Here is a 22,010-nt window from a genome sequence, read left to right as displayed (position 1 = left end):
GACATCTGTGGGGAATGAAACGTCAAGGACTGAGTCGTTGGAAGACAGATGAGCTGCATCTGAGGCTGCCACGCCCTCAGCAGAGGCCAGGAGTTCTGTATATATAGAAATCCACACCGTCTATTCTTAGGCTGTTCAGGAGTGCATAAGCACGTGCTGCCCTGCACGGTTTGGGTGAGCTGATGGAGAACAGAGACCACAGGTGGATGAATGCAGCTCTGCTGGCTGTTTCTCTCACAGGCTGGCAGAGCGGCGTGGTGCTTTCCCAACTGGCATCCATCAACTGAGCTGCTTACCTCATGTGGAGGGTGTTTCCTCGGTGTGAAGACTGACATCTTTTTTTTCTTTTTCTTGGCTAATTTCTGAGGCGAGACCTTCTGAGCTATGGTGAATTAAACACTTCAGCTTTTGGGCATTTTAGTTTCGGCCTGAAAAAACATGCCATGATTGGTAGACAGGGGAGAACTTTGATGCCCAGAGGGAAATGTGAGGAACTCCAACATGAGGTGATTTTTAATGAAAAATTCAATCAAAACCAAATCTATGGTAGAAATTAACTCAGTTAAACCGCCTTGCATGTTTTAGCTATCAAAATACATTTTACATTTATGCACATAATAGTCACTTTGATCAAACTACAAACATATTTTTTATTTAATTTAATTTTTTTTACCTTCGAACTGTATTTATTCTTGTGGCAATGTCACAAAAACAGGCTACTTTTTAACAAACTCAATCTCACTAACTACTTCAACATTGGTTCTTAAAAGGGGTTATTGTAATAATCCTTTATTTAAAAGGACCAAGACAGCTTGATTTGTTTGGAAAAAAAATAAAGGATGATCAAAAATGGATTCAGTCGAGTGGCACAGACAATGACTTTCATAAAGGCTACTGAAAGTTGTACTTGTTGAACATGTCAAGCTCTTACAGCAGCTGTCTTCACAATGGGGTAAAGATACTGCCTGTATGATGAAAACACAGCCTGGGCAAGTTTGCTTTGCCTTCGACAATATCCATCTATTCATCCCCTTTCCTGCTTAGTCCACATGAGTTCTTTTAATCAAGGAGAGCAACAAAACCATACATCTATGACACTTGCACCTTCCTACAACTATTCTGATTGGACCTCAAGCTTCTTCTTCCAGACCGCCTGAGAGATGGAAGATCACAAAACGTATGAAGCTGTACCTGTCACTCATAAAATGAACCCGCTATGTCGTTGCTGAGTGGCTTGATGATTAACGTCATTGCACAACCTTAATGTGGCAGAGTCATGGCGAGAGTGACTCAGTAAATTATAGATTGCTGCAGTTTGTTTTTCACAGAGCTTTAATAATTCAACATGAAGCCACAAAAAGGCAAACAGATTAATCTGCATCTTACTGAGGAAGGAAGTGCAGCAGACTCTATTGTGCTACATCCAGATTTTTGGGAAGCCAGGATCTTCAGGACCTTTGAAAGACTAAATCTTATTTTTCCAGAAAATAATCAGTCAGAGAAATTATTAGGGTCTGAATCATTCAACTTATTATTCCAATAAAATGAGTTAAAAATAGTTTTTTTTAACATAGAAAAAAATCACAGAAAAAACAAAAATAGTCAAAACTGGATTAATTAGACAAAAGAATACAGTACACACAACCTACTAGTACTACTAGTGTAAAACCGGAAGTGGACACTTCTTGTAGGCGTGCACGCCTGAGCTACTTTGACAAAAACAGGAGATCAGCTCCTTGATCATCTGATCAAACAAAGGCTTCTTCACCGCAAACAACCACTCAATACAACGTAAAGCAGGTCAAATAAGCACTACATGTGTACTCTGTGCACTCCTCCCATTGTACCTGTTTTCTGTCTCACTTTGTGGAGTAGAGAACTGTAAAGGAAATAAGAACACTTGCAACATGAAACGTGATCGCATCATTCATATTAAAGAGCCGTCATCAGCTAACACCATAACTCTCATGTCACACTCCAGTCCAGAGCAAAGTGGTGTCGACATTGTTATGTGCACAGTTTGCATGTTTTCTCAAGGTGCTACAGTTTTGTAGTCATTGGTGACACAATGGTTATTAGCCAATTAGAACGGAGAAGAACGGGGCACATAAAGTGGAACAACCTGCATCTTAAGATGCTTCAGAAATGCAGAATAATGCCGGCTGAAGAAACCTTGTTAGTTATTTTTATAATTTCACCCCAAGTGGAAATAGAGGTAGACAACTGATTTGTATTTAATATACTGTATGTTCTATTTAAGCCAAACAGCAAGTTTTAAAATGGCACTGCACTATTATCATGCTGAACGTGATAGTTATCCTTTTGCTGGCAGGTTATTAACCTGTGAACTTATTTCATGGCTAACTAACTCAAGCTAGATGACTGGCGACCACCTTCACTTGCCACTCTAGTCCAAAGTTACCAATCATGACAATGGCTGTAGATGCCCAATCATCACCAACTCGCACATTGGTATACCCACTTACGGTCCACGTTGAGTTCAATATAAATATAAGGGCACAGATTGCTCAAAGCTCAGGCCTTGAACCCGCTTGAACACAACCTATGTTGGGCTGGTGCTTCAGCAGCAATATAAAAAGTTCAATACAAGTACTATCGAAAGAACAAAATCATATCATATGAAGCCTTAATAATTCCCATATCTAATACATATAGTGTAACCTCTTACCTCAGTGTCTGTGCCAACATCCAGCATGACAGGCAGGCACTGCTGTGGCGGCACACCTCCACATGCAGTGTACAGGGCCAGCTTGCCAACCGGGATACCCATGCCATGGCAGCCCAGGTCTCCCAGCCCCAGGATCCTCTCTCCATCTGTCACACACACAGCCTGAGAAGAGACAGTCGTCAACCATTAGGTACAGTAGCCACAGGAGCCATTTCAAATCTGCTTATGGACAATCTGTTTGTGGTTCTGCTACATGGCGGAGAGAGGACATTACATATAAACACTTTTTGAATAATGAGATTAGGCTTGATTACAAAAAAGCAACATTCCAAATTTGGCTTTATCATTTAAATCTGTTTGCCTTGCTACCAAGAAACAGGTTTTTTTTCCGCTCAGTGTAAGCCAGGAACTCCTCCAACATCATGGCTTTCCATTCACAAACCGCTTTAGGTATTCACAGAGAACTTCCTGCTGTGGGTTGATTCCTTTCCATTCATAAAGGAAATAGTATCCGTGTTTAATCCAAAAACATTCCTATTTATTGGGTGTTTCCTTTTTCCACCACTGGTGTGACGCAGAAAACGCTGGCACAAAGATTTACCAGCCCCGGATCTCCCACATCCCAACATGTTTAAAGTGCCATTTACGTGTCCCCCTTCAATCTTTAAAATGCATTAAGGTCATACTAAAGAACCATCAGCAGCTCATATTCTCTCTATCACTTGCTAATATGTGACATAAAAGCTGCCAAGGCTCATCAGCGGGTGGCTGCCTTGGCTCTCGGTTGCCCTCTTTTTAAAAGTAGGGCACATTAGGTGAGTTCACGATAAGACCACCCTGGCAATGAGAAGCAGCATGTCAGCGCTGAGGTAAATGCCCTGCTGTTGACAGCAGCGAACAGGTGGCCGACTCCGCAGGTATATTTCACATGCCAGAAATGCCTGCTGGTGTCGTCATTTCAAACATGGCTCCATTATGACCTGCACATAGCTGAAGATGAAAGGAATACTTTGGCGTCTTGGGAAATTGGCCAATACAGCGGGACAAAAGATTCAACACCAAAATCTTTAACATGATAAACGTGATCAGTTTATTGTGCATGCTTCCAGGACTTGCCATAATACGGTCAGTGATTATAACTTATACGATATTCAAAAGCAATTAGTAAAATTAAAACAATTACAATAAAAATGACTGCATTACTTAATCCAGTCACAATGAAAAGACTAAAACCATTAATGCAGGTGTTCATAATCTACTGCTATTCTTCTATTTCCACAAGACTGTCATTTCCCAGCCTCTAGATCAGGGATGTCAAACACAAACACGGCCTAAAAGAGGCTCCAATCCGGCCCGCCAAACCTCAAAGCAAACTGTAAAAGTTTCAAAGAAAATAAGGATCTTTTTAAACAAATTTAAGTAGTGGACACAACACAAGACTGAGACCTGAGATGAGACATCGGTGATGATACCATGAAAGCTAGCAAACTAGCATTACAAGCCTCAACGCCATGTTGTTAGAGTGAGTTTGTAAAAAACATGTATATTGCAACAGCTGTAAGAGAAGGTTTTTTTTTGTATACATTTCACTGTATTTTGCGTAACAAGTTTTCATTAAAATTAGCATTATGTTCCATTTTTGGTAGTAATTGTTTGTTTTTGTGAAAATATAGACGTTGTCAGCATGTATACTCTGCACCACAACAATTAAAAACCTCAAAGATGGAGTTGGGCTTTTAGTGGCCGCTTTACTAGAATGTGTTTGACGCCCCCCATCAAGACTAATTCATAATAAACATTTGCTATAAAGCAGGGTGTTTTTAGCAGTATTGTTCAGGTTACTGATAACCCATAATCAACAATTATAGTAATTAGTAAATACAACTTGCAGCACTTAAAAAGGAACTATTTGGGTGTTGAGGTTCTGCATCTACACCTGGGAGGGCTAACTGGGGCAGGCTTGAGGAAACATTATAACAAGGTGGGCAGTCCCCCCCACACTTTGCTTTGGCCCTCTTCCTCGTTCCTGCTGGCTTCACCTGCTCCATATTTCAAAACACCACATTAAACTGGCACTCACACTTCTCCACAGTGTGAGGAAATTAATTCTCAACCGAATAAAAAGGAGAAGAATAAAAATACAGAAACAGTTGTTACCTGGCAACGCAACTCTTGTGGCGTCCGAAATTAGACACGTCCTAATAATGCCTACATGTGTTATTTTACTGCTGCTGTCGCTTTCTAACTGAACCTATTACTGGTCTATGGTTCAGTCTAATGAAACATATAAGATTATAAAATTAATTTGAGCTGAAGTTTGAGGAAAATGCTGGACAATCTGAACGTCATCACCTATTAAAGTAAATCAAATTGTGGACTTTTCTTTATGTAAATGCATTTTAGAAATGCATCACAGCGACATAGGACACACACTAGTCATCCCACATGCTGCTGTCAGGAGAAAAAGTTGAGTTCAGGATTGATCAAGCAACCTCCAGTAAACATTGGTTAGTAACACCCACTGAAACTCAAGTAAGGCGAGTTCACTTAATCTGATTCTTCTGTTATCAGTCACTGGCACTTTACTGGCCATATTAGTGGTGTCACAGCAACAGTGTAGCTTATAACCAGTGACCTACAAGTTGATCAACCACCCTCATATGCTTGTATTTAATTTTTCTCAGCCAACACAGACACATGAAAGGTGATGCGAGTGAGCGTGACTTTGATTTCCAGTACATAGATATTGCTACAAAGCTTTGCCATGTTTTTAAATAGTCGGTCTGATATTAGCGGAGCTGCCAGTAGGGCCTCACTGTGAGCTGCAGCAGTTTAGCGTGGTTGTGGGGCACATTTGTGATCAAATATTATGAGTTTATTATCGTGGATGAACCGCCACTGACTGATAGAGCCATGATTCATGTATGATCTTATCACTGAGCCAATGTTGAACGAAGCACAAACCAACTGACAGTTATAAGCATTTTGAATGAATACCTGTTATGATACTGAGAGAGTCATACAAAAACTAACTGAGCTTTTAGCACTGTATAATGTAGTATCAGTGCAACAAAACAGAAAGATCTGATTTACCTTGATGTCCTTTTCAGGCCAGTTTTGAAGTATTTCAGCGATGTGGCCTCGGTCATGAATAGTGATAAACAGTCCCCTGAAACACAGAGAAAGAGACAAATCTGAGGTGTTTATAAATTAGACACTTTTAACTCCGAAAGCACTTTTATTCAGTGTCATGAAAAGCTTTGGCGAAATAAACTGGAAAAACAAGGTCAACACTTCACCACTCTACGCTTAAACTGTTTTGTCAGATTTGAAGATAAAACAGCTTTAAGCTCCATCTCAGAGACTGTTTGATGTTAAGCTGCTGTTTCTTTACTGTCTTTCTTCCGTCTGAACCAAACTTTATTGAATAATGGTGCCACCTGGGTCTTTAATGTCGAGCCCAAAGATTCTGCAGGAGCTTCGCTGTGGAGCCCCGAGGCTCCCCAAATATTCATTCATCTCCGTATCACCCCTCCTTCCGCCACCCCTCTTCTCTTCCTTTTCCTTGCTTGCTGGCATCGCTGTCCTTCGCTCCAGGACAATCCCGGGATGAAGAGATCATCTCAATATGTGGGGTCCAGCTGAAGCGTCTTTCCTACCCAACGCACCCATCTGGTTATAGTATAAAAGGGGCAACATCTACTTCATGTGCCAACGACAGTAAAAACATCACTGTTTGTAAGAATCTGCTCATAAAAGTAAGAAAATTTGTCTCAGGTCGAATGCTGGTGGAGGAAATGTCAAATGCGAATAGTATCAGATGCTGTTAAATGTAAGAGAAGAGTAAGGTGATATAGTAAAGGAGGACATAAAAGTGTCACATAAAAACGCTTTCACGAGTCTTGAGAGTGCAAAGATGCACTGTCAACATGGGTTTCACTTTAACATGGGCGAGCGCAGTAGAAATCCCACATGTCTGCAGGAAGAACAACCTTAAGTATCCCTTTCCTAAGTGGAACATTTAGAAGGAACAATTGCAGAGACCTGGGAAGAGTTGACAGTTCGCAGCTTGAAAACATCCTTATTCAAGAGTGATTTCCCTTTCCTGCTTGACAAATTTTGACCATTAACCCTGTACTCTGTTTTCCTCTCTGGGGAGTGTGGATGTGTGTGTGAGGGGCTCAGCTGATCAGTCAGTGCCACCTCCACATGGCTCCTGTTAAATAACACATGGTAACTGATGTCAGTGGCCCCGGGGCTCGGCCTGTTTGCTCTCCAAGGTAAACTCGGTGTCCTCCCTAATCTGTCATTGATGAGAACGGGCTCACACCGCGAAGCCCCCCGTCTTTTCCAACCTGATTGTGTGCATGCTTTTCATGCAAAGGCTTAATGCTGGGGGCTGCACTTTGAAATTCTGTGGAATGGGGCTACTCTTTTTTTGACTAACAGCAAACAGCCAAACCTCCACGGCTGAATGGATAGGCAAGTTCTTTAAATAGAAGGAAAAAATGTTAAGTCTAGTTTTTTTAGAAGCTCCGTTTTAAAACTTAAATTAGTAGTATAACATACTGTCTTTTTTCTTTAATTATTAGAAAATACCAGACAAATTGATTTACTCGTTATTGGCAGCCAGTATGTGAGGTGATCACTTAAAAATCACATCATGTGCTCTGTCTTTGCTTCTTATGCCCTTTTATACAAGAAACAATGTACATTTGTGAGTGATATTCAATAAAATATTAGTTATTTGCAGAATGCTCTGCTCTTATGGCACTGGAGCAGATCCAGGTTACCATGGAAGAAGGCAGGTTACACCCTGAAGACGATGCCAGTCCATCATAGGACAGAGAGAGAGAGACAGACTACAGACACCTAAAGGCAATTTAGAGTCCCAATTTAACGCTAGAAGTATGTTTTTGGACTGTGGGAGAAAACTATTGTAGTCTGCTTACACAAAGAGAGCTCATTTGAAGTTGTAGCTTCAGGATATAACTTTGTTTACAGTTCTTGGTATTTGCTGGATTCCCGTTGAAAATGTCCCATTTTCACCATTTGCTTAAAGGGGACATATCATGCTAAATCCACTTTTTTAGCCCTTAAATGCATTTTGTTGTATATTTAGAGTGTTTAGAAGTACAGAAAAGTTCAAAGTAGTCTCTTCAGGTGCTCCGTTGATATCTTTATATTCTGTTTTGGTCATATTTTGCGATCCGTTTCGATTTTTCTATTCTCTATTACGTTTTTTGAACAATGACGTCACAGTATTCTCAGCGGAACTGCCAAATTAGGACATCGACACTTCGAGCAATCCGCCATTTTTGTTTCTCGCTGCGATTTTGTAGTCCAACCTAAGGGTGCCGAAGTTACGAGAGGATAAGTCGAAATGTTCGGTTGTTGGATGTAGTAACCCACAAGCTTCGTTACACCGTCTCCCAGCATCAGAACCTTTTCGAAGTGCCTGGTTGAGTTTTATTTTTCACAGAAATGTACCCACATCTGTGGGTAAGGTCATTTTTGTGTGCGCGAAGCACTTTAAGAATGACTGCTTCAACAACCTCCGCCAGTATAAAGAAGGATTTGCCGAAAGACTTGGTCTGATTGAGCGGTCAGTTCCTTCTATCTATGGAGACGACGAACAGAGCACTTCGGTAAGCTGTATATAACGCTAAAAAGTGTGATGATAAGACGTCCCTGTCATTGTTTTGTTAGCATTAGCAGTTGCACCGTCTTCATATGTTAGCGCTGTGTGCTCGTTTTAGATTATAATGTAACTTCTGTGTTAAATAGTCGTTGTAATACAGGCAGTATTGTAGTAGTGGGCATGGATGGAGAAGTTAGTGTAAATATAGTAACACACCATTGCGTTACATCCATATGAAGACGTTGTTCTTCAGATGCATCATCGTCATTTTCATCTCGCTCCGCCGGGTCCGACTCTGGCTCCAACATGTATGGCTGGATGGACAAATCTTCCGTTGTTGACATTTTGTAAATAATGTGTGAATATAAAGTTTCTGCGCCGCTAGATAATTGTATCTGTTCTATCAAACTACAAAGATGGCCGAACAGGGTGACGTTGAACCGAGTATCACCTCTGCAACCTGGAGAGGAGGCGGGGTATGAAGAGACTGCCCCAAAACGAGTTGCTCTCAGAAGCACATCAGAAAAGGGGTAGAAAAGGGGCCTGTGGAGCTCTAATAATGAGGAATTCAGACCCAAGCATTGCAGTTCCGCTTTATATAGACCACAACTGTATGATTTATATGTAAAAAGGAAGGATTTAAAAGCATGATATGTCTCCTTTAATGGTTGGAGCGGTATGTCTTCTTATCTGAGAGTAGGTGGTTGGAGGTGGATCAACGTGCATGGCAACTGCCCCCATTGGTGTGTGACGGTGTACACATGAATGGAAACACGAGACCAAGCCTTTTGACTAGATGAACATGTGCTATATACTATAAATGAAATCCATTAAACAGCGTTGAAAAAGATGGTCAGAAGGTGTATAAAGGTCTTGATGATTAAAGTAACCCTTTGCTACAAACCTATAAAAGAATAAGATAAGAGAAGAAAGTAAAGGAGACCTGGAAACAAAGCGTGACCTGTGACACTGACTGTTGTAAAGCCTTGAGAGGTAACATGGCCTCCGCCCCAATGCAAAGACCTCTGCAGGTCAGACGAAGGTCAGTGCACCACAGATGTCACTTTTAATGAAACAAACACGATAATACATAATGATACGTAAGTGCTGGCTCTAATGCAGCTGTGTGTTTATCTGAAGCCAGGAGGACACCAGCCTAGGTGCTGTAGTACTGTTATGAGGGAATTCTGGGGCAAAACAGCGGTGCTGCAGCTGAGAGGCTGACCCCCACAATATGAATGTTGGAAAACAACTTTCTATGATGGATCAAACCAGACAGGCAGGCTGGCAGTGGCTCCTGATGTCTGTCAACATGAAGGTCACCCAAAACATTTCAGCTTCACCTTCCCAGTGTACCTCTCCTCCTGTAATTCTGATTTTCTGCCACTCTGTCGAGCTTGAGACCTTTGACCCCGGAGCTCTCCTCACAGCTGAAGGTGGGGCTGCAGTCCCAGACCAGCAAAGAAATAATATACAGAATTGAATGATGTCAGGACCCATGCTGGTTTAAATCCATCATCACTCTGTTTAAGATAATCATTTTCAGAGCAGATTTTGTAATGGCAAAAATAAATAAATTGCTTAATGGATCACTGACAGTATAAGGGTGAGGCGTATGACATGAACGCTTAGGACAGCGTGTGTGTGTGTGTGTGTGTGTGTGTGTGTGTGTGTGTGTGTGTGTGTGTGTGTGTGTGTGCTGGAGAGAGCAAGTGAAATGGAAAAGAAGTGGGTGTCTGACATATTTGTGTGAGAAAGTTGCAAAAATGAAATCCTTTTGTGAAACTTTTATCTGGAGACTGTTGCCAGTTTGTGGTCATGATTTGGGTTTTGGCTTTAAAAGACATAATTTCTGCAGCACGTTCAGATTTGTTGAGCTAACAGCAAAAATAAAAACCAGAACATGTGCTTCTGAAATCAGTTGAATCAGGTCAACCGGACTTGGCCATATGCCTTGGAGGACGTTTCTATCCTCATTCAAGCCGCTTTATCAGTTCATGCTGTTTGTGTGCTTGACGAGGCTGGCGAGTGTGAGGCTGGCAAGCCTACCTGCACAGATGAGAACATGTAGAGACGAGCCAGCCTCATCAAGGGAACGACATGAACTAATGAAACCACTTGTATAAGAGACGAAACGTCTTCCAAAGCATACAGCCAAGTTCAGTCCACCAGATCGTGGTGGACTGTTAGCTTCTTCATGACATTTATTGTCTTGTTAAAAATAAAAGTCTGGTGAAGGGATGTTCTGGATTAGGCATGTTTGGGCTACCATTTGTATTTTGAGTTTTGGATCGCTGGGCTAGGGGTTCTCTTCAGTTCTTTCTTTAATTAGTTGAGGCTGTTTGTTATATTAGGCCCTGTTTACATAACATCTATTGAGTCAAGTGGAAAGCTCACCGATTTTGAGTTTTTGTTTTATTTTGGAAAAGCTTAGATGGCAGCCTTTTGTCACTGATATTCTTTTACACGAAAATGGCAACAACCATTAAAATACTGTAGTTTTCATGTGGGGCCACTAGTGCGTGCTGTTTTTATGTAATAAAACTATTTATGCGTGCACACAGAGAGCATTGTATGGGAAATATTAAAGCTCCTTTACACTGTAAATTTAAGTGTGAAAAGCACACATTAATTAATTTTTTCTGAATTAATCTTTCTCGTGCATGCACAGAACTCTTGACAACAACTGTAGTATGTTGTCGTGTAAACGGACAAACAAAAGTTTTCTGATTTCACTTGAAAGCTATTGCTTAAACGGAGCCTTATTTTCATTCATTTGACACAACTGCTTCATACCTTCCTGCCCCACATTGTTTGTGAACCTTCTCGTGCTCTTTTGTGCTTTGCAGATAATTTTTGTGCTGAGACTAAATAAAACTTAAGTTTTATATATATCCACTTTGTCTCATCCTCAGTCATTGACTATTTGGGTCAATCTCTGTTTTCAACAAAGGAGTCTAACAGCTTCATGACAGTCAGAAGGTCATACACACACTTTTCAGATCAACTTATACATCTTTGTGAATACAAACAAAATACGTGCATGTTTACTCGACACTTTTATTGACTATTAAAACTACAACTTATTCAGTGCTTTGAGCTATATATTTCATCTTCTCTGCTGTTCACCTCATATGTCTTGCAACTATTTGACACATCAATTCAAACTTTGTGATACATATATGACTCAGATATCTGGCTTTAACACATATCCAACAATCATCCGTCATATACATATCGTGATATTTTAACAACTATTTATGTTACTTATTTTGAACCAAATTTCGCAAATTTTATTAAGGGTTTTTATTTTATTAAACTTATTATTATTATTATTATTATTATTTTTTAAACTACTACTATGTAATTTATCCGAATACATTATAACTATATCTACTAATTATTAAAAGGTGTATTAGAAAGGATCATTTTACATATTCATTAGTTTGGTATTCTAGTTGGATGACGATAAAACATTTACGTTACATATTTGAGTATGTTTAGCTCAGTATTGAAAAATGTTTTTTACCTTACTAAATTAACCATAGCTCCGCTTTTAGCTTTCGCTTTACGCTTCTCAGTTTAGCCAATTAGTTGAACTGCTCCTCTTACCTTCAGCAATCCATTTTTAGGGAGCATTTTAGTTGCACTTGGAGAGTTATTTTGACTTTAAGCTTATCATTTCCATCATTATTTATACAGAAAGCTATTTGAAAGGCTCATCTGTTTTTTTTATTAATACTCCTTTCAGCATAATATTATATATAATAATAACAGTTTTGGAAAAGAAATTCACATTTAGCCAACATTGCGAATAGCTGCTCTTGCTTTTAACTTACGATCGTTATTTTCAACCTTCTTTTGACAGATTTTCTACCATTTTTTTGGTTTTTCTTCATTCTCGGAAGTGTTGTAGAGTCACTGTTTCATTCGTATATCTCAAACGTTTCACATTTACTGAGCCAAAGCAACAAACCGGAGGGCACAAATGCCTCTGGATCAGAACGATGCTTTCTCTTTGATTTATTGCGTCGGGCAGTTAAAATGCACACGCGTTTGTGTGCGTGCATGTGTCAATACAGACGCCTTGTTTTCTAGTTGAGATGAGGACCACAAAGCGTTGAGCTGCCATGTCTGGCTCCTCCTGTAAGAGAGTGTGGCGAGAACACTGAGGGTAAAGAAAACAACCTGATGGCCTGAAACAGCACAACCGCTGACCTGCAGCCGCCCCCCCCCCCCCCCCATGGGCTGCAGAAAGGCTGCTGTAGGCTGGAGGGAGGAAGCCCCGCTTTCCACACTATGACCCCAAAACACACTCTGAGTCCCACAAGAAAAGCAGCCTCCGTTCAATGACCCGTGCACACACAAAACACCACCAGTCGCCGCCCTGCACGCCAGCCACAGAGCCTTAATCCTGCTGGTGCAGGACGACCTCAGTCAGCAGGCCACATACGGTTCAACTGACACAATAGGCACAAATCACTGAGAGGAGAGTGTGAAAACAGTGTTAAAGGTCAGCGTCACGCAATATAACATTTCTCCAACTAATCAAACGCTGAATCTGCCACGACAGACAAGTCTTTACAGTTGGCTGGAGTCCCATGAGGAACATTATGACAGAGGAGTTTCTACTTTTGTTTGACCGGGCCTTGTTCGAGCTGAGCAGAGCCAACATCTCGGAGTGGGACTCAGAGGGAGGCGATTTTGTGGCAAGAGCTTTTTTTTCCACCGAAAATAAACGTCTGAGATTGTGTCTTCAGAAATATCTTTTGGACAGAGAGCAAGTCTAATTGTGGAAAGCCAAGGCTGGAAAACAGTGGGTTGCATAAAACCTACATGTTTCTGTATTACCCTCGCATGATCAAAACCAAATATCGAAGGGGATTCACCCATTGGTAGAATTTCTGTTTCTGTTTTCTGTGTGTTTATTTGCAATCATGGGTGGTATCATTGCCTTTCTCCGGTGTTTCACTCATTGACACGACACTATTGAGTAGAGTCATTTAGAGCGTGTCAAAAAAAAAGATCTTCTTCCACATGTAGGTAATTGTGGGTGAAGATAGCCACGACAGCAACTTCCATGTGAAGATCAAAAGACAAAGTAGGGAAATGCAGGAAAACCTCTATACTGACAATCCTTTAATGCCCAGCTTGAGAAATCATAACATGCAAGGTTAACATTGTTTATTTTGATAGTACATAGTAGGTCACGTTCAAAATTGGTAGTGCGAATTGTTTTGCTGTGTATAAATAGGAGTTATAGTTTACAAGATTCACTCAGTGCAAAATCTCTTAAAAGCTAAATTGTCCAATGGGTGTAAAATTTAACAAGATAAATTATATGGTTGTTCCTATTTAACCCGCGCTTGTACGCAATGCCTCATAAACTGAGTAATGAACTGGGAAGTGATGTAGCACCGGGCACAAAATAGTCCCGGGACGTATGGTTTATCCATCCTTATATCTGTTCCAGCTATCAGCCAGATGGAGCGGCCATCGGGTCCAGAGAACTCTTGCTGTTTCACTAATTACTTTCTCATTTACGCCCCAATTTGGCTCGCACGGTGAATCTAAAGGGTTATGCAATCTGGAAAGTTATGCAAGCCATGTGAAGCCCCATGACTGCAGTCACTGTACACCAGCAGGCTCACACACAGAGACCGTAAGACATGCTTAGGTCTGTGTCACCGTCGCTGCTGCAGTGGTGCGACACATGCACTCAATTAGCAACGGTATGCCTCACTGAAATCGGTCCTATGAAGCTGGGAACATGCTTCGGACTTAATTGTTGTGAACACGAATTGTTAACTGATGCTATAGAAAAGCAGAGAGATCGCCAAAATACAGTCTGCATTTTGACAGTAACACATATGCATTTATTTAAGAGGAGACCTCCTCTTGGAGGCCTGCGGCTTTTCAAAATAGCTTCAGACATGGTCATCCCTCCAAAATTAACACATTGGATTCGTCTGCCAGACCAGCTGCTGGGATATTTGAGGTATCATTTTATTAAATCTGGGAAGTTCAACAGACCCCCACAGAAACAAAAACATCCAACAAGAGAATAATATCTAAGGATGAATCACCTGGCATGTTTTAAGGGTTCATATGGTCACAAAGAAATCCAAAAAGGTAAAAACAGAAGGATGAAACTGAATAAGACACAATTGCATATTGGAAATATTCAGCATTTTAAACTCTTGGAACAGCACCCAGAGGGTATTATTTTGTAAGCACCTATCATGAGTTTTGTCATAAATGTGACAATCCTCCAGTCCCAGAAAAGATTATTAATTATGTCGATGGACTTTAATAACACACCACCAAAGTTCCATTCATGAAGGTCACACTCAGTATCATTACAACATTGATTGGCACAATAGTTGTTATCAATACTTCAAATTCTGAACAAATTTTCATTTCAATATCAATAAAATTAACGTCCCTCACCAACACACTAGAGGAATCTGAAGCGACCTTGTACGTACTTCTTGTTCCAGTACATGTATCAAACCCCTGCACCACATCCTCTTAAAAGAGCTGCTCACATTTAGGGAGGGTTACTCAACATATCATTACAGGCTTTACAGACTTTACCTTTATAGCTTCTATTTACCACTTCAGCAGCATCAGCACACTTTGTGATCAAACCAACAACATTTATAATTGGAAGATTATCTGGTATACCAATTGATCTATTACTGCCTAACCCACGCTTTGTTGGAAAACAGAGGCCACCTCAAGACCTCGGTACCATGTTGGTCCACTGGTTGACACAGATCTGCACATGAGAGGATGAGCATTATCTTCCACAAACAGAAAGTTCACAGTCGCCTCCTGCAGCCATCCGCATCCCAACGGCTCAATCACACACGACTAAACTAACCCATGGCATGTTGAACGGAAAACTATTTTGGCCTCACATTTGCCTGAAGCAATGTTGTTAATGAGAAAGTCTTAATATCAACAAGTTGTAAGTCTGATCACGCTGCTTTATAGAATATAGCCTTGACCAAACAAGTTACCTGTATGTTTATTTGACAGAGCAACAATGTGTGGGTTCTCAGGTAAGATTTGGTCCCACTTTACCAACCCAATCAAAATATACCAACTAGCTATTTTGCTTAACTAGATTCCTTCAACACAGACACACATATTGTTACAGACACAGTTACAGATTAAGACAAGTTTAAAAAAAGAATGAAAGAAAACAACTTTATTGTCATATTTACACTTTTAGTCTGTCTTTTTGGAAGCCAGTCGTTCTAGAGGGAAATGGCAAGGTCAGACACGTAATAGCCAGACCGCAGTACATCTATGTAACAATCAATTCCATATGAGTTGAATGACATGACTATGATGCGCGCACACACACACACACACACACACACACACACACACACACACACACACACACACACACACACACACACACACACAAGCCACAAAACCAACATTTTGATCCCGCTTGGAGATTGGTCAAAATGCTTACTTGGATGGAAAATTACCAAAAGCTGATGTAAGAGTTCTAAGAAACAAGGAAAAGTCATAATTACCGTTCTTTGTGGCTCTGAATGCCTGTACAGGCTTTACCTTTTGTAGATGATACCGTACATGACGAGTACACATTTATTCTTCCTAAATGACTCTAATGCAAAAAGAAAACGCTCAGAGAAGCCATAAGGGCATATTCAATGCCTTCATTTTCCAAAACTGCTTGATCAAAATTGGGATAGCAGGAGTGTATCAGGGCAGGTCACACCTTGAACAGCTGATCACACAAATGCACAAAATGCTGCTAACATGCTCACGCCTACAGCAATTCAGATAACCAGCACAACTTTGCAATGTGCATGCAAAGACACGTGGCTGCCAGGCCTGAGCAACCTTTCTTCTGGAAACCCCGGTGACGTAAGGTAGAAGTAACAAGTGGAGGGATCACCACAAGTCATCCTGGGGACAACACCCAAACTGCATCTAATTTGGCACTGCAATAGTTCATGACATTTAAATAACCAATAAAAAAGCAAACATGGTACAGGAACACTCGGTAGACTTCATCCAACATGATGAAGGTCTATCCTGTGGTTGCACTTATTGTAGTTTCCTATTCGTAAAGCTGTTCCACACAAAGCCAAGCCTTTCTAGTGCCATAATTTGGCTTTATTTGTATTTGTTGTGAAAGATGCTGGGCGTCTGCATTTAATCCAATGCAGAACCACTGCCAACGCGTTTATTACACCTTGATTTCCCAACAACAAGAGAAGTCAAAGACATGAAGGGACTTGGGTTTGCAGCTCCTCAAAGGCCACAGAGGAGTCCTGTCTTTGTAGCGTATCTGGGGAGCTTAAAGCAAACGCTGCTTTGATTTGGAGGATAAACTATTTTTGCTGAATGTTTTTAATTTGATTTCTTATGTCAGACATCAGCTCAGGTTGAACACACCTCTGAGTCAGTCATCCTACTTGCACTCAGACTTGCAGAGCACTTATACGGAGACAAAATCATGAGTGGATGTGGTATCCAACCACACACTTTAGAAAAGAACTGACAGCACAATATTTAAGCAATGAGGCTGCTGGTTTCAACTTTCTTGCCTCCTTTGCTGAAAGGTATTTAATAAGCGAATGACTTTCCATGGAAAAAAAGAAGCAGTTTGTATTTTTCCCCTCTAGATTATATTATTCTCAGCCATTATACTTTATGAGGAAATTTTTTTTTCTGCTGTAAATATCAATATAACATAAAGAAGAGCAGATTTGATCTTTACAGCTCAGCTTGTATTGCTGATTTGGTTCATGTTGGCCGTCTCCGAGGCAATTTGGTACTCAAAACCACAAAGGAGCAAAACTGTCACCATGACAAGTGACACAGTCAGGCTACAACACATGAAACAGCCAAGTGACTGACTGAACCAATAGATCAGACGGAGAAAAGCCTCTGAGCGCAGAAGTCTGGCATTGCCAGTCAACAGCTCCATTTAAACTCTGCCCAGTATAAAAAGAAGTAAGTGCAATGGAAATCATGATCAATAGTGAACATATTTATGCAAAAGAGAGCGGGGAGAAGCCAACAATGCTTCTTAAATTCTAAATAAAAAGATGTAGAATTCACAACGCGCAGACCCAGATTACAGGAGAATAATCTTGCATCAAAAAAGATCTAATCTCTGTCTGAGCACATGTAAGCTTTCCCGGCATGGTGCTTCAGACAGGAAAAAAGCTTTTGCTCAACATGCGAGAGGAGTGTTCTGTTTGTGTTTCCTCTTGGATTTTATTAGTAAGAAAACTGTAAAAGGCCATTGTTAGTCAACGCAGATGTCCACTCATTCTTTGTGATGGCAGGGATTCTCTTTCCAGTCATTTTTTCCTCTTTCTCTTCACACCCTCTTCTCTCGATGCAATGCAACTCTCAAAAGACAATGCACTCTTCTTCTCCTTCCTCCTTTTTTTCTGCTTCCCACCCTCCATGGCACGCTCAGACTCTGAGAGGGTTCCATCACAGCCGTACAAGTATTGAATCACTCCCATCCTCTCAGTTTTTTTATCGCTAGTAAAAGCCCTAGCTGCTGGCGTCAGGAAGGCATACCTCGCCCCCTTCTCATTCCACTGCATCCCACTGAAGTCACTGGAGCCACAGCCTCCACACAACAACCAATCTTCCCTGGTGGATTGGTTCCAGCAGGAGTGCGAGCGAGGCAGCGGGGGCTCTGGAGAACGTCCGTTCCAAAATGAACACAGTTTAGTCAATCTGATCGGCCTTTCATCACTTTGGGGGAACATGCTGAGACTAAACACAAAAGGACACAGAATGTTTGACACAAGCTGGCCTGCAGGTGATGAAAACAACAACCAGACATTGAGAGTGCACTGGGTTATTCCCGGCTCGTTGCCTACTGTAGCAGTCTGAGTGCAGGAGAGGTGCTCAGGAGTCCAGTGCCACTGCTGTGAACGTCCAGTTTGTCTCTCTCTCTCTCGACCTTACATAACTCAAGGGGGCAAGTAACAGCAGGAGAAGTCTCATTCCAGCTCAAAGGCCCTGCTAAAGGGATCAGAAGCGCAGCCCCAACGAACCCTGTCTGCTATTAGATGAGCCTTAGTCCCCCTCAGTGCAGCCAGGTTTCCATTCCCTCGCCTTTTCACACTCGTCCTGACATTTGAGGCATGTCAGTGGTGTTTGTGCGTGGGATGCAAACTCCCGTTCAAAAGCAGTTGGCTTTACTTTGCTCAAGCTGGTCACGCCGCGCCATGTTTATGTGCAGGCGCTGCTTTGTGTTAGCAACAGTGGGTGAGACTTCCACAACATGATGCGCTTACAGGAAAACTACAATCATCTCAAATTCGACTAGGAAAACTCTTCTCATGAACACTCAGACAGCTCACTTGAAAACGGGAGATGCACTATGAGAATGTTGTCAAAATAGGTTGAGGTTGGACAGTTGATGGTAATTTATCACTAATTGTGTTTATCATTGACACTCACAGATGTCTGAATCCATGAATGTCGCGATAAAAACAGATGGGAAAGTGCTTCTAGGTCTGCATGGCTTGAAGCTGAGGAAGTAATTCAAGCAGTACACTATGCTCAAGAAGTTAAAACTATTCTATTTTACTATACATCATTGGCAAATTTGATTAGACCAATGTATTTATCGTGTGAAAGGAATTGAAGATGACTACGAGATGGTCCTGGACTGTATAATTTACAATGAGTGGCTTACAAACTAAACCTGACTGAATAAACTAAATATGATATTTGGCAGTGTCCTGAAGTAGCTTTAAAGTTCTTAAGGAGTTCATTACACTCATGTACACCACATAGGGTTTCTGATTTGATACTGCAATTAGCAGAATTATACTGGATGTATGTGGCTTCCAAAACTCTTCTACTCACTGTAGAATTATTATTATGACATATAAACATCTGCCACATTGCAAAACTGTCATAAATTAGGAACAACATGTGTATAACAATCTACTGGATCTGTAGAAGAAACTGTTGATGAATGTAAAAAAGGTGGTCAGAAGGTGAGACGTTATATTATAAACAGGCCAGTTTCACATCTTCAATGTATCAAATTTAAGCAAATTAACTCTGGTACTGTGGTTTATAAGAAGACCCTGAACCTTTGACTTCCAGCCACCAGAATCCAGTGTCATCTTTCCAAATAATAATATTTCAGAAGGTATGGTTAGCCTTATTGTCACAAACAGTTAATTCTACTTTTGGCAAAAGGGTAGTTGTGCTTCTTTGTCTGGTGCAATAATAACAATCATAGGCTGGCCACCTAAATAGTTTCTTTTCCAGACTTTGTTGACACCCAACACAATATACATGTATATATAATGAGGATGGTTACGAAACTTACTTCATCTAAGAAATAGATGGTATGTTATGGTAAAATGGAAACCACCACCTCGCTCCAGTGAGTGAGTTCCAGTGGAAAAGATGTTTACTCTTAGAGAGTGTTATTACAGAGGAGTGAAAAGGCCTGGCGGAGAGTTTCACCATCAAAGCTCTAAATCACAGTCATCATAAATAAAAGTTGAAAAGCCTTTAGTCCCCGTCATGTGAGATCATGTCATAATTAGTGCCTAAAGTGGAAATTCATGGTCCCGTGATGCCTTTTGTGAGGTCATCGTGACTTTAAATTCGAAAAACATTCTTTGCATCAGTCTATCATTGAGTCTAAGTGAATATTTGTCCAAATGGATACTAAATGTTATTGTGATATCTCTGCAAAATGTTGATTTGATTGGATTTTAAAGAAGACTTTGGGTGATATTGTAAATTGTTCTTTAAAGTAAATGAGCACCTTGTTAACCTGCAGAAGTATCTTTCAGCTCTCTAACAAGCACGCTGCGGCTCTTGTTCATGTAACGCTGAGCTCTAAATCAGAGTGAATGTCCAGGGTGCTGGGGGGAAAGGTCAAGTCTCAAATAATGAAATGGGATCAAGGGGGGGTGAAAAAATGACTGCTTGGGGTCAAAGCCCATTCCTGTAGAGGTCAAACAAGGTGCTGCAGACTCAGTCTGCATTTCTAACACAAGTTTCAGAGTGAGATCATATGTGAGAAGCAGGAGGTCAAAGTGCCACGTCATGAATTGTCACGTGTCCTTGAAACAGAATGAAAGCCAGCACTCCTGTTGAGATCACTAGCAGAGTTAAACTATAAACGCTATCACGTCATAATTTCCTTCAGTGTAAACTACAAACATTTGGCACTGCAGGAAGGTCCTGAATGTCACATTGCACACTCTGCCAGCTCTGCCAGAATCATTTACATGTCACGTACAATTATAATATGCAAAACATTGCAATATTGGAGCACATTTGACTGAAATTACACGGGTTTTAGCAAGATAATAAAAATGTTATTGTATTTTTCTTTTCTGTGATGTGAAAAAAGGCCAAATTCCAACAGGTATCAGCAGATTGAAGCTGATTTGCTGAAGCACTTCCATTGCACACGTAAAAATAAGTACGTATTAACTAGCTTGTTATGTGTTTTAGGTTCATTGCACAGTAGTTTTTTGAGCACTCTTATAAAAATCCTATTGGATTAGCAATTAATATGGTGCAAGTGAATTTTGTTCTTGTAGGCCGAGTAGGGTTTATGTCAATTAGGCTCATGTTACGGGATATACTAATAGTCGTCTAATCCTTTCAAATTGGATTTAAATTAAACATTTGCATGCCTGTTAATGATCAAATTAGTAATGCAGGCCCAGAACTTTGAACTCCAACAGCACATGGCATGGCATTATGTGTGTGGGTAGAACAAGGTGCTTCTGACCAGAAGCACTTTGATACGGTGGCCTGGAAGTGCAGAGCACTACAAACTTCAGAAAACACTTCCAAATCTAAAAAAACACTTCCCAATTCACCACAACACAACGGAAACGTGTGGTACCTGCTGACAGCTGGGTCATCACTGATTGGACGCGCTGCCAATGACACACTCACCACTGATTGGGCAGAAGTACAGTCCGCCTCTGTAACAGAAAGTCATTCCTGCTCGCTGAAGCACGGTCCATTGCTAAAAGACTGTCTTCCATAGTTAAGAGACAATATATTTTGTCCACATTGCGGCCTCCAGGTTCTGACGGCTGGTCGAGGTTTTATTGAAGCTTTGATAGTTCATTTTAAACATGCTTCATTATTCGAGGCGTCAGTGACACACAGTGGTCGAGGAGGACGTCTAGTGGTCAATAAAAGTAAGTGCAATGGAGACGTGTTGTTAATGGGATCATAGATTGTTTTGGATTTGAGTTAACATGTGTGTTCCTGTTTAACTACACTAAATGATTGTATGGTTTGTTGTGGGTACAATAATAACGAGTCATTGGCAGCAATTCAACCAATGACGACCCTGTGGTCAGCAGGTACCACACATTTCCATTGTGTTGTGGTGAATTGGGAAGTGTTTTTTGAATTTGGAAGTGTTTTCTCTTTTTGGAAGTGTTTTTTGGATTGGGATGTGTTTTTTGAATTGGGAAGTGTATCCGCAGAGAAGTCTACATCTTTCTCAAAGGTTTGAAAGCGGCCCTGCTGATGGCTTTAAAGCCTTTGGGCTGGATGTCTTCCTCCTTGATATCGTCTCAGAGATTCTCAGGCAGAGGCTGGTGGACTGAATGGAAAATTTGGTGGTCATACTGTTTTATGTTTCTCCAGGGAGTT

At 40.9% G+C, this 22,010-nt stretch overlaps 1 protein-coding gene across 1 annotated transcript in view; it reads right to left on the bottom strand.

The window, feature by feature from the left end:
• me1 (malic enzyme 1, NADP(+)-dependent, cytosolic) overlaps nt 1-22,010 on the bottom strand; it is a 98,621-nt gene that overhangs the window by 22,916 nt on the left and 53,695 nt on the right. The window contains exons 4-5 of the mRNA XM_080471652.1: nt 5,783-5,858; nt 2,690-2,851 (exon numbers count right to left, since the gene is read on the bottom strand). Coding sequence (XP_080327778.1) covers nt 2,690-2,851; nt 5,783-5,858 — 238 coding nt within the window. The remainder of the gene's footprint in view (nt 1-2,689; nt 2,852-5,782; nt 5,859-22,010) is intronic.

Source organism: Lipophrys pholis, assembly GCF_963383615.2.
Source record: "Lipophrys pholis genome assembly, chromosome: 9".
NCBI classification, from domain to species: domain Eukaryota; kingdom Metazoa; phylum Chordata; class Actinopteri; order Blenniiformes; family Blenniidae; genus Lipophrys; species Lipophrys pholis.
The sequence above is the reverse complement of the archived record's forward strand: the minus strand, read 5'-3'. Positions and strand labels throughout refer to the sequence as shown.